This window comes from Grammomys surdaster, unplaced genomic scaffold (assembly GCF_004785775.1).
Source record: "Grammomys surdaster isolate TR1022 unplaced genomic scaffold, NIH_TR_1.0 174, whole genome shotgun sequence".
In the NCBI taxonomy this organism is placed as follows: Eukaryota; Metazoa; Chordata; class Mammalia; order Rodentia; family Muridae; genus Grammomys; species Grammomys surdaster.
Genome location: NW_021604622.1, coordinates 23,624,537 through 23,638,379, shown reverse-complemented (window position 1 = coordinate 23,638,379; position 13,843 = coordinate 23,624,537). Strand labels below are relative to the sequence as shown.

The window sequence follows — 13,843 nt, the reverse complement described above, 5'->3', positions numbered from 1 at the left end:
CAGACAGACATTTGTTGTTATAGCCAAGAGGTGAAAAGCTGAAATTCTTGGCATCAGGACAGAGTTCTTGTTTTCTCAACCTGAAATTTCTTTCTCCAACGTCACGTAAGTAAAGATCACCTCTTCAGTGTACTTTGGCCTGATCTCGGACTGCCCAGGGAAAATCATCCCAGTCCTGCCGTGCAACCGTAATTCTATAGACCCAGTCACAAAAAAGTTTTAACAGTCCATCAGCGAGATGCATGGTACTGTAACCATGATAAAACGTTCTCGGGAAGAAGGAGGAAAGCTGAAACTACAGAATCTTGGATGCTCCAGCAGCAACATGGGTCACATGTGGTGCTTATATAAAACTGCAGACATCAAAAGTGATGGCAGGACTACGCTCAGAGGCAGAATGGACTAAAGACTGGGCACTCCTTGCAATGCAGAAAAGGTGATCTGATTTTGAAAATTACAGCCAAAGCAGGGAGACACCAGGAAGGAAGGCAAACATTTCAAAGACTTGAAAAGAACTGAGCAGGACATGGGTAATTAAACAGGTAGGGGTAGGAGGTGGGGGGGGTGGGGGGGAGGATGGGAGGGCAAGGTGTGGGACACATTCCGAAAGGATGACATCCCACATTCTCAAAGGGGCAGGAAAGCGAGCGGGGGACCCAGCGCTTTCTGTTTTAGACCTGTCATTTTAGAAGATGGTGGGAACTCATCTAGAGAGGTTAAGGACAGCTTCAGACTCTAACTGAGCTTGACGCATGCAATATTTTACATCTTTAATAATTTCCCAAGTAATTGAAAAGCATATTTCAATCATATAGCAATAAAAATTTAGAGTAGCAGCATGGTTTTGAAAGTCAACTGTGGAGAAGTCACCTGGGGAAGAGTCACTTGGGGAGGAGTGTAAAGACTCCACAAGACAAGGGTAGGTCTTCAAAGGGCAGTGGTTAGAGTTAATTTCAAACAATTGTTTCCTGTTGCCAAAAATGTACTAAGAAAAACAAAACAACAAGAAAGACATTAAGAAATGCACTATGCACTATCCAAATGCATAAATGCAAAATACATTAAGAAATACAAAGAAGTATCAAGAAAAGAAAAACAAACATACAAACAAACAGAACCAAAGAGGATTGTGCAAGATTTGAACAGACACCAAAGAGATGTTTTGTAAGACTATTAATTTAGGATAAACAGCAGAAAAATAAACATGCAAATGACACACACCCTTATGAAGGGAGGTCTCACACTTGCACACCCCAGGAAGGGAGGTCTTCCATTTTGGTTAAATTTACGCCACTGATCAGAAAGAACAGAAACATGTCACTTTTTGGGGTTAAACTGCTTCTTACAAGGTAATTAAAAAAAAACTTCTTATGCAAGCCATGAAAATAATTGTTCCAGATCTCACACACATTTGTAACAATGGAGAAATTTGCATTTATTTCTGCATTCTTGTTACTTGATCTTTGGAGAAGGTTAAGAATGATTTAAAAATGAAGAACTTTTTTCTTTGTTTTAAATGAGAATAAATTCTTACAATACTAAATAAAAAGGGGGTGGAGAGAGCCTGGCCTATTGAAAACACTAGGAAGGGTGAAGTGAAATCAGAGGTGGTGATTATGTGTTATTATAAAGTATAAACTAAAGAAAATACCGACAGTTATTTGTAGGATTATCATGTTCATAATAATCACAAAGTATTCTGCAGAATATTAACACTGATTTTGTTAAAGTGAACCACACAATCTTCATCTGTAGCAGAGACTTTTCCTTTATGTGTTCTAAGAGAACCTGTCACTTAACCAAGCCACACAGAAGACAGTGGGGCTAAACTGGTTATTTTCTCCTGAGATTCACAGTAACTTATTTATGAGTTCTAGGAAGGAGGCTCCCTAGAAAGAGTAGTCTGACACGTCCACCATCTCAAAACAATGAAGGGCTAAAGCTCCCGGGGATTGTTACACTAGTAGGCTTAGAGTTCAGAATTTCATTTCTGTCTCCATATCCAGAATACATATTACAGCTGGTCAGTTGATTCCAACATGCATAATGATGTGTGTGAGAACCAAAACTTTAATGGTCCTAAGGAGACTGAATCTCACACATAGCCTTTAAACTGACTTAAATCCAGCAAACGTCATTGTCGTGATGCTTTTGCATGCTTGCCTGATACACAAGCAGAGACCCCAAAGTTGGTAAGGGTCTCACATGATGGATGCTGTCTGTTCCTTTACATCCATACATGAAAGAAAGGGCTGAGAAATTGTATTTGCCAAACACCCAGAAGCCAAATATAAAACTTTAGTTTCAATGCTTTGTGAAAGAATTTTGCAGCTCCTGGAGTGTAAGTATAGAACCGTGTTTTTATTTCAGATTGCAGTGCCCAAGGGATTCTTCATAAAGGCTTATCTCTGTTAGGTATTTCTATTGTGTAATGAGGAGAAAAATACTATATATATTCTTATAACTTAAGAATCTAACGAAAGCAGACTTGACTCTGAGGGCCAGTGATCTTAAAAAGAAGTGGAAAATTAATGGAGGCCACTTATGAAAGAAATGAAACTTAAAACTAAATCTAAAAATGTAACAGCCAGTGTCTGGGTTATACTGGTTTGTGATGATGTCTCATAGTGGTGGGCCCATCCCTGTCCTGGGGAATGCATGGCTCTCGGTGAGTTTTGTCCCTATTTCTTATGATTCATCTTACATGGAGATATGCTGCTGATCCTCTGTTATGCCTCAGTTCCATCAGCTCTCAAAGTGTTGGTCTCACAAGCCAGTTGTGCCCTTACACATTACGGAGGACCTCAAACAACTTTTACTGATACAGATTATATGCAGTGGTATTTGCTGGGATAGCTAAAACAGAACACTCATCAGCCAATAGTTCCTGTTACAGAGGGGGTAACATCCTATGTATGCCCTGTGGTCTCAGGAAGGTGTCCCTGAACTGCCATGTGTGAGCAATTAAATCATTGATCAAAAAGCAGTGTTGGGACAAGCATTTGACTTTGAGGGTTCTCTACAAGAGTCTTGATGCATGCCGCCCCTTCCAAAAACTCCCCAGTACACTTTATAAGATCTTCATACTTGTGGCTGGAGTATCAATATCTCTCCATGTGAGAAACTGCATCATAAGAAATGGGGACAAAGTTCACAAAGTAGCCATGTAGAGCTTAAGGCTTTCTATCTTGTTGAGTCTAGACTTGGTCTCCATGACAGACAATAAAGAGGACAAACTACCTGCTTTCCCTTGACCATGGCTTTCCTGTGTTGGAGGAGTGTGATTCAAGTCTTTCATCTTGATTGCTATTATTTCTATCTCTGTTGTTGGGGTTCCGTCCTGGGATTATGAGAAGTCTCTTTACAAAATGCCTCTCATTTTTAATATTATGCATCCGGTGGATATATGGTGTTGTGTTTCATAGCATTTAATAACTTCACGTCTCAAAGGGTCTCTTGTGGATTAAGTATTCTCATGATAAAATGACAAGGGCAGACTGTAGTTGCACAGTGAGTAACACGTTCCCTGTCACCTCATTTTGTGGCACCTACATGAATCCTGTCTGCCCTGAGTGGGATTCTACACTTGACTGATTCCATATATTTTACCATACACTGATTTGAAAGCCCAGAATTGTGACTAAACCACCAACCAAGGAGTGCACATGGAGGGACCCATGGCTCCAGCTGCATATGTAGCAGAGGATGGCCTTGTCGGGCATCCATGTGAGAAGAGGCTCTTGGTCTTGTGAAGGCTCAATGCTCCAGTATAGGGGAATTCAAGGACAGGGCGGTAGGAGTGGGTGCGTGTGTGGATGGGGGAAACACCCTCATAGAAGCAGGGGGAGGAAGGATAGGATAGAGGGTTTCCAGGGAGAAACCAGGAAAGGGAATAACATTTGAAATGTAAATACAGAAAATATTCAATAAAAAAAAGAAAAAGAAAGAAAGAAAAAGAGAGCTCAGAATTATATACATTTCAAAGAAGTTCCTCATATATGAGCTCTCACAGGCTACCGACTGAATGGCAGCATTGAACATGATATAGTAGAACGCTAATTTATTGGTATACCAAATAAGAGAAGAATCACTCCTTTAAAATACATGAGACAACTTAATTTCTGGTTAACATCAATGTCATTCCCTCCCAAGCTGTCCTGTAATTTCTGTATTTGCCCTCACTTGAGCTCTGATTTTGGTTGAGAGTATTTTTATGAATTCCTGGCTGAGATATCATCACCCATATCTCTCTTATCTCTGAGTTTATATCTCCAAGGATGCATGAGGTAACTGAAGAGGATGATCCATGTTCATCCTGGCCAAGCCACGCAGGATACTGAGAAGCTAATGGCTCCAGGAATCCATCAGTCAACTGTTTTTGCTGCTCATCTGTTCTGGTTCATGTAACTAAAGCAGCCACCATTTCTGAAGCCACCTTCTTGTGACTGACACATATTTGTTCGACTTGAGATTAGACGGTCATGAGCCACGAGAAAATGGTGGGGCAGCCAAGGCTGTTTGCTTTTCACATGCTGTTTAGGATGCTATTTTTTTTTAAGAGATAGAGTTGGAAAATATTTACAACTATCACAACATAAAGTTAGCATTGCTAGGTAGTTACTAATCATCAAGGTATTAGGAAGCCAAGATTACTATGATTCAACGTTGATTTTTTAATCAACCCTTAGAAATAAAAATAGTGAAAGCCTTGAGTATAACACCTTAAGTTCGAGTTGCTCAGGTATTGAAGTAACTTTCTGTTGAATATTTTTTTTCCAGCCTGATTTAGACTTTACTTCTTGTTGTTTTAGTCCCTTTGAATGGGGACTGAGGAGACTGGTTCTTAAGGGCAGGATGCCAAGTTCAATTTAGCATTAGCTAGTTCACAGCTATTCCAGCTAATGAAGCCATTGATTGAATAATCACAAGGGACTCCCCAAATCTGATGTGCTTTCATTAATTAGATGGATGTATCCAAGAGCGCTACATATCTATGTGCTGTTTCTAGACCAAGGGCATCTACATCGGATACTATAGCACTGCACAGTAGACCACTGTCCTGGCTAAACTTTTGACCCCCACACCCCTTTCCTATCCCTCTATTGACAGGGAAGCAGGGCTTGTGGATTTATTTGGCAGGAGGAGGAGGAAATCTGGGAAAGGAGAAAGGAGATTAGGTTTTTTTCTAGTATGCATGCCTGCTGCTCAGCTCTGCTCCTACCAGATCCAGCAAGTTCCCTCAGGTCCAAGGATGGTGATAGCTTCTGTCAGATGTTGCTAACTCCTCCGAGTTTCAGCATGCATTGCCTGCTCGTTTAATCTTGCCTACCTCTTTGTCAATAGTCTCTTAATTAAAATGCTTTTAACTCTACTCCTGAATAGAATATTTATCCTGTGCTGACCCCTAACTGATAGACATACAGGAAACAACTGACGATTTTCAGATCCTTTCAGCACTGACGTTAGCAATATACTGATATCTCAAACTGCACTTATGCGTTAAATAGTTTCACAGTGTTTTTCTATATTTTACATGGTGACCTTATTCTCAAAGTGCTTCTGGATTTGCTAACAACAAATGTCCTGGGGAACAACATGTTATCTATGTACATACGTATTATTTTAATGGTCCAAATTAGAAAACAGTCAAAAGCAATCAACATTCCACAGGACAAATAAGTTGTAATATATTTTAACAATGGAAATCTATTTACTACGGATAAATGTTAACTACCATTTGGAACGAATTGGACAACTCTCACAGGCAGAATGCCAAGCAAAACAAGTAGATACCATGTGAGTGTGCATGTCTAGAATCCAGAAACCAGACAAAGGTCTGAGGAGCAGCTGCCTTGCCAGAAGGCAGTGGTTGGCTTGAGTTTGCCTGTTCACTTTAGTTACTTTCTTTAAAGTTGGATGCCAGAGCTTAGGAGAAAACTCTTAGCTGTCTTTCATCAGACTACCTAGTACTTTCTAGAAAGTTAATAATCTTCCCTAAAACACAGAGCAAGTATAAAACATATCTGCAAAAACTGGACCATTTAACTGCCCTGTAATACACACAAGTAAAGCATCATGCCATTTGAGAATGACTTGGGACCACATACTTGTTCACTAGACATCCTTTTAATGTCCTTTAAATCTATCAGAGCTTCTCGATGGTTATTCATTGCAGTAAAACATCCTGCACGTGTGCCTGCTCTCGTTTCCCTTTCAACTCTTTCATGCTCTTACCTCTGAAATACTTTAACTCTTTCCATCTTTCTTGCTGTTTTTATTTATTTAGCTTGTTTTTAATTATTTTTAATTAAGTGTATACATGTGTTTTTCTGAGTGAGCATGAGCACGTGCAGGTTCTTCTACAGTACAGAAGACAGAATCAGGTCTCCCGGCATGGAATTAGAGGTAGCTGTAAGCTTCCTACCATGGGTGCTGAGAGCCAAACTCAGGTCCTTCACATACGCTGCGTGCACAGTAAACTACTGTGCTTTCTCTCCAGCCCTTATTTGGCTCTTTGAAAGATTTTTCCAAAAATAAATACATTTCTGTATTTTAAAAATAAAGTTTAGATTCCCACTGAACACAAGTTTATTTATGAAATTTTGTTTTTTTTTAAATACTGCATAATTTTTCATCAGAATCAATGCTATCCAGAAGGATATTTCCTATATATAGTTACAACATCATGACACTTATTATCTTATTTGCTTTTAATTTTAGTGAATTATATTCAGTGAATATGAACTTTTAGCTTAATGTTTTTATTTTCTGCCTGACCATTTTGTCAAAATTTTGTAATTAGAAATTTTTATACTCATATGAATAAAAGTTGAGAATAGATTCAATATGTCCATTTTAAAAAAAATATTTACTTACTTGTCTTTTCATTGATTTAGATGGAATGTCATGTAGTCCAGCTGGCCTCAAACTCACTCTGTGGTTCTGCAGTTCTGATTCTCCTGTCTCCGTGTCTCAGGGACTGAGACTAGAATGTATACCTGGGGGTTGAGCCTGGGCTCTCTGTGGGCTACATGAGCAGCTTGGCAATGGAACATTTCAAGAGCCTCTGGTCATCAGTTGTAAAGTTTAATTTCCTTTTCTTTTTCCATTTCCTTTTTCTTTCCTTTTCCCTTTTCCCTTTCCTTTCCTTTCCTTTCCTTTCCTTTCCTTTCCTTTCCTTTCCTTTCCTTTCCTTTCCTTTCCTTTCCTTTCCTTTCCTTTCCTTTTCTTTTAGCTTTCAATCTAAATATGCACTGAGAAGGTCAAAGTAATACATTTATTTATTTATTGTTTTTATTTTTGAGATTACAATCACATCACTTACTTTTTCCTTTCCCTCCCTCCAACCCCTCCCATACCTCCTTTCCTGCTCTTTCCAATCCCGGACCTCTGTCTCCGTGAATTATCCTTACATACACACATGCAGAGACATACATTCCTAAGTATAACCTGCTCAGCCTGTATAATGTTACTTGTGTGTATGTTTTCAGGGCTGACTATTTAGTTTTTAATTTCTGTTTTAGCACCCAGACCCTGCTGCTCTATTTACTTCCTTTATGACCTTACGTTTATCAGATCTTTATAAGGAGAAACAGCTCTGCCGCCTCACGGTCCTCTTCGAAACCCTGACTGGTTCTCTTGTACTAATTTCTATTCTATGTTAACAGTGTTTTACTTAAGTGCTGCAATTGCTGGCACAAATGTGTCTAGCCTTTTGATTTCCATTTATTTCATTGATCTTGTTTCCTATAAACATAATATAACAATTTTATTTTCATTTACCATATATCTGAGTTTTTGTTATTTTTAAAAGATAATTTGGTGTGCTTACAGAAACACTGAGATTTATATATTGGGTTCAAGCCTGCTTTAATTTGCTTCTCATTTTTCTCTTTCATGCATCTTCTCTCTACTTTCTATTTGTTAAATGTGAACCTTCCAACACTCATAATCAAATATGCCTCTCTATTATATGAAAAGGAGACATTTACTCCCATGGCCTCCTCTGAGCAAGAAGCCATGTTGTCCTGTATACTGTCTTCCTTACTCCGTAATGAGATGCCGGGTGTCTCTCAAATATTACTTAAATACAATTTGCTGCCACAAAGGCAGCGACAACTTTACATCTTAACATATAAATACGGAGATCAAGTATAATGCCGAGCCTGTATCTTATTTTATGAGTATAAGCACAGGAACTTAGCTTTGATCATGTTTGGGTATGCACAATGACTGGCTACCATCATAGTGGTATTACATGCACAACAGCGAAATAAGCTAACATGAAAATTAAAATATTTAAAAACAACTATGATATCTTACTTTTATGTCTTCCCTTTTATGATAAATCTTGATGTACATTCAACAAAATTTTATTTTATTTCATCTTTTAGATGCTTCATCGATTTCTTTTATCATGGTATTACCAAGATAATGTGGTTTTTTTAATAGAGTAACACAGTCATTTGTGAAATTTTATTAGAAAAAGTCCATAGAACCTTATAATTTATTAAGAATGGGTTTATTCTACTGCCTGTACTCTTTATCTCTAAACTTTAACCTTTCCAGCTGGAAGACATAACTATAAATAAATAATAAATAAATAAGTAAATGAATATCTTTAAATATAGAAATAATACAATTTGCTAAGTATATTAATGTAAGGTTGTTGCATATTGCGTAGTACAACATAGTCAAGAGTGATTATACATTATATGGAAAACTAATCTTGTTATATAATTGCAGATCATGAAGATCTCTGCACAGTGATCAGTATGTGTACCTGTTCATTTAAAGGCAGTCATTGTGCTGGCTTGTGTGTGTGTGTGTGTGTGTGTGTATCTATCTCTATCACCTCTATCTCTGTTTCTGTCTATATATCTAATCTATATCTATATCATCTATATCTATATCTATATCTATATCATCTATATCTATATCTATATCATCTATATCTATATCTATATCTATATCTATCTATATCTATATCTATATCATCTATATCTATATCTTTATCATCTATATCTATATCTATATCTATATCTATATCTATATCTATATCATCTATATCTATATCATCTATATCTATATCTATATCTATATCATCTATATCTATATCTATATCTATATCATCTATATCTATATCTATATCTATATCTGTATCTGTATCTGTATCTATATCTATATCATCTATATCTATATCTATATCATCTATATCTATATCTATATCTATATCCATATCATCTATATCTATATCTATATCTATATCATATCTATCTCTATCTCTATCTCTATCTCTATCTCTATCTCTATCTCTATCTCTCTATATCTGTATCATCTATATCTATATCTATATCATCTATATCTATATCTATATCATCTATATCTATATCTATATCTATATCATCTATATCTATAACTATATTATCTATATCTATATCTATATCTATATCTATCTATATCTATATCTATATCTATATCTATATCATCTATATCTATAACTATATCATCTATATCTATATCATCTATATCTATATCTATATCTATATCTATATCTATATCTATATCATCTATATCATCTATATCTATATCATCTATATCTATATCTATATCATCTATATCTATATCTATATCATCTATATCATCTATATCTATATCATCTGTATCTATCTATATGAGTTCACACACTATATGTGTAGAAGTGGAAAATCTGGTGAAACACCTAGACTCTAACTGGTGACTCGGAAGCCTTTGCAACCTTGTTATTGTGGAGAGAATCCTGGAGACTGAAGAGAAATCAATACATTATGAAGCTTTTATTACAGACAGCTTGTGTGGTGGCTTGCACTAGAAAAGCCTGAACATCTGACATTTGTTCCCCAGTTGGTGGCACTGCTTGGGAAGGCTTGGGACAGGTAGACAAGCGGAAGGCATTGTCACTGGGCAGGCCTTGGGAGTGTATAGGCCAGTCCCACTTCCAGTTTGCCCTCTGTTTCCTGATACGATCATAACATGTGACCAGAGAGCTTCCTGCTATACCTGTCTGCCTGCTGTCCTGCCCTCCTCTCTGCTAGCATGATGTTTTACCAGAACAGTAAATAGTACTAGCATAACCTGTAAAGATATTATGTTTTGAAAAGTCACAGTACTCTTTGTTTCCTTCCCTTTCAGCGGTGTTGCTGAGGCTGGGCATGTAGGTTACTTTGTAATGGGCTTGCCTCCTATGAAGCTTACATTCCATTCCCAGCACCATTCAAGCAGGGTGTGGAGACATATGCCTATAACCCCAGTATCCCAGAGATGGAGGAATTAGGACCGGAGGTTCAAGGTCTGTCTTGGATATATGCATAGTTAGTGAGAAGGCAGCCTGGGCCACAGGAGTCTGCCGTTTGACCTACTTTCACTTGTGGAGTAATCCTGCGGATCAAGAATGCCCGACTCCTGCAGAGAACGGATACAGGAGTCCACCAGCTCAAGGCCTGTTGTAAGTTCATCTTCGATATCTTTCTGGCCATCTGAAAGGAGATATATTAAAGTGGTAAACACAGTAGGTTAACTTTAAAGCTTTAGGTCACTGGTTCTCAAGCTGTGGGCTGTGACCGGTTGATCCTAATGACCCCCTCACAGGGGTTGTATATCAGATATCCTGCACATCAGATATTTACATTATATGACTCATAACAGTAGCAAAATTACAGTTAGGCTTTAGGTCACTGATTCTCAAGCTGTGGGCTGTGATCGGTTGATCCTAATGACCCTCTCACAGGGGTTGCATATCAGATATCCTGCACGTCAGATATTTACATTATATGACTCATAACAGTAGCAAAATTACAGTTATGAATTAGCAATGGAACTACTTTATGGGTGGGGATCACCACAACATGCGGAACTGTATTAAAGGGTCACAGCTTCTGGAAGGTTGAGAGCCACTGCATTAGGGTATCATTTAACAATCAAAGGCTACCTCTATTAGACAACACATTTGCAAGCCTTGGCATCAAGCACAGAAGCCAAAGTTAATCACGTGTATATTTGGAGAAGATTAAATTACCAGAAAATTAAGAGACATTAACCCCCTTGCCCCCAAATCATGAGCCCGCATAACTTCACTTAATTTTTACTGTCATTTTTTTCTAATTCACTTTTAGAAATCTAAAGTTCATAATAAAATTAGTCAGCAGAGATACATGTAGAAGGAGTAAGATTCCATAAAGAGGCCATACTTTACCTTGTGTCTGCCAATGGAACTGCTCTCCTGCTGAACTGCAAGAAAGAGAACACGCAGCTGTAATGGGCTAATTAGCAGAGGGTATAGTCTAAACACAAGACACACAGGGACCCCAGAGTAGGAAAGCTGGATTCCCGGAACTTTTCTCAGTCCTCACAAAGCAGAGAGGTCCACTGAGATGGAATCTCAATTTTCATGCATTTGCTGTATATCCCCTTCTGATTTGCAGGTAATACCCGTTCTGTCAGTGGACATTGTTCAGTCATTTTCGTAAAGATAGCTCATTTTTTTCACAAGTTCAATCCATTAAGCAATAGCTTATGGATAATTCAGCTTTTACCCAATTTAATTACTTTAAAATAACTAAACTCTGCATAGTATTAGACATTGTAAAGGAGCCTAATAAAGAAATATATAACCCTTTTTATTAAAAACAACATAAAATAACTTTTTGCCTTTGCTTCAACATTTCCTATGAGTTCTTCTTTCCAGTAGATTTTTGTGACTTAAAATAATAACATATTGCCACCAACTGAATATACATTTTGAAATTCTCCCCTAGCAACATCTTATCAAAATGATGGAGTTGTTCACACACACACACACACACACACACACACACACACACATATATATATATATATATATATATATATATGCATATATAACCATACATGATATGCCTGTGACATTTCAGAGTAGGCCTGCATAGATGACTAACTTATTTTGTATGGCTTATTAAATATAAAATAGGTGAATACATTTAAATTTTCTGGGTGTGAACAACTCCCTTTGTGTGTTCTTCTAATGGTGCCACCATTTTCTGTCAATATCTGACGAGTAGTAAGAACAGCAGTGACAGATACCATTTGAGAATGGTTTTCTACGTGCATTTTACCAGATCTTTGCCTTGATCAAGCAGCTTCTATGAATAGCTCATCAGTCCTCTAACAGTAAGTGGGTTTTAGACCCTTAATTTGTACCTCAGAGGCAGCTTCTGAATACATTTATGTGGGAAAGGGGGAAATCTGGTATAAATCAGCACTCAGAAAAGCCATGATTGATGTAAATGAGAACAAGAATGGTCCCTTTAGAAACGAATGACTATTATAGGGTGTCTTGCTCCTGAACCAACTCCTATTAGCAAAATGGAAAAGAATTTTAGAATGCTAAGAGCTAGAGACAGATCTGACACATGAAAAGGTAACTACAAATTCATTTCCATGAAGCTCTTACATCCATTAAAGAGATATAGCATTATCTAAGAGCTATATCAAACTACAAAGTTCAACCCTTACCTTAGGAATGTAATACACACGTCAATATTTTAAAAATGATAAAGCATCTTCCCTTAGTAGGTATCATTACATATATGGTTGTTCCATATTAAAATACAAGAATCACCAGGATACATATGAGCCATCACCATCATAGATATGCTATTCCTTTAAGAAAGTTATTTATCAAGCATGTGCTCTCATGACCCTAATATTATACATTGATACCACTGCACATTCTCAGAGACTGCACGAGAACTTGGGTATATTGATTCTGAGTAATGCTAAGTGCACTTTATTAGTGTCATAATCATATGCAGCCTTTCTTAGATGTATAGGTGAAAGCCCACTAGACACCTGCAAGCTCAGAAAATCTGTACGCTTGGTTGAGTGTCTGCTCTAAATAATGAAGTTATACACTTCTTGTGTGCCATGAATGTTAGATTCACCAGGTAAGACACTCATTGTCAATTCAGTGCTAACCCAAGGTCTGTTATCCTGTATTGTAAGGCTGGACAAACTCTCAATGTGGCATAACCTTCTAAGTGAGGATGCCATCATCTGTGTAGGAACAGAAAACATTCTCATACTCTTGTGGGCTGAGTAGTACTTTCCCCCCAAACAAACTCTAGACCAAACCCCTAAAATTTGTGTATTCTCAATTATTTGGACCGAGAGTTTCAAGACTATATCAATGGTCTTCAGACAGATCATTTACAGAAGCGATTTATCCTTGTAAGAGGCTGACAGGACCTATACAGACATGGAGATGGCCAGGTCAAGGTGAGAGTGAAGACCAGGTGACTTGGATACAAGTGAAGGCTCAGTGGAAGCCACACAATCAGGGAAAGGTTTGAGAGGAACTTCCTCTTCAGTCTTGACACACTGACTTCAAACTTCAACCCTACTTCAAACTTCAGCCCTCCAAAACTTTGTAAGAATAAATTGTTGTTTTAAGCCTGGTACATGTAGTAACACGTATGGCAGTCCCTGGGAATTATACTACTTTTTTCTGATACAATAAAGAATTTGCTACTACCTCCAAACTACTTCAGGCCCATTGCAATCCAGGTATTTGGTTCTAAGGTTTATTACACAGCAAGATCTTGTTATTTCTCAATACTTACCAACTTTCTGCTGCTTTTAGGAGCAAAACTTAGTGATGTAAGCAATGTGACCACACAGCTTCTGACAGTCTCCTCAAGAAACTATAAAGAAACTTGCACAACACTGAATGCAAATTCCTCATCCACAATCCAAAGCCACTCACTGGGGTGAGGGGGATGGGTTCCCCATATCTAAAGCAATGCAAGTGAGCCACCCCTGAGCTCTGTGG

At 37.7% G+C, this 13,843-nt stretch overlaps 1 protein-coding gene across 5 annotated transcripts in view; it reads right to left on the bottom strand.

Annotated features, from left to right (window-relative positions):
* The window catches only part of Ctnnd2 (catenin delta 2), an 810,313-nt gene that overhangs the window by 372,306 nt on the left and 424,164 nt on the right, over positions 1–13,843 (bottom strand). For all 5 annotated transcript variants that reach the window (XM_028767562.1, XM_028767558.1, XM_028767559.1 and 2 more), the window contains 2 exons: positions 11,231–11,265; positions 10,398–10,514 (listed from right to left, as the gene is read on the bottom strand). Coding sequence is in view for 4 of the 5 variants with exons in the window: in XM_028767558.1 (XP_028623391.1) it covers positions 10,398–10,514; positions 11,231–11,265 (152 nt within the window). In the remaining variant the exon portion in view is untranslated. The remainder of the gene's footprint in view (positions 1–10,397; positions 10,515–11,230; positions 11,266–13,843) is intronic.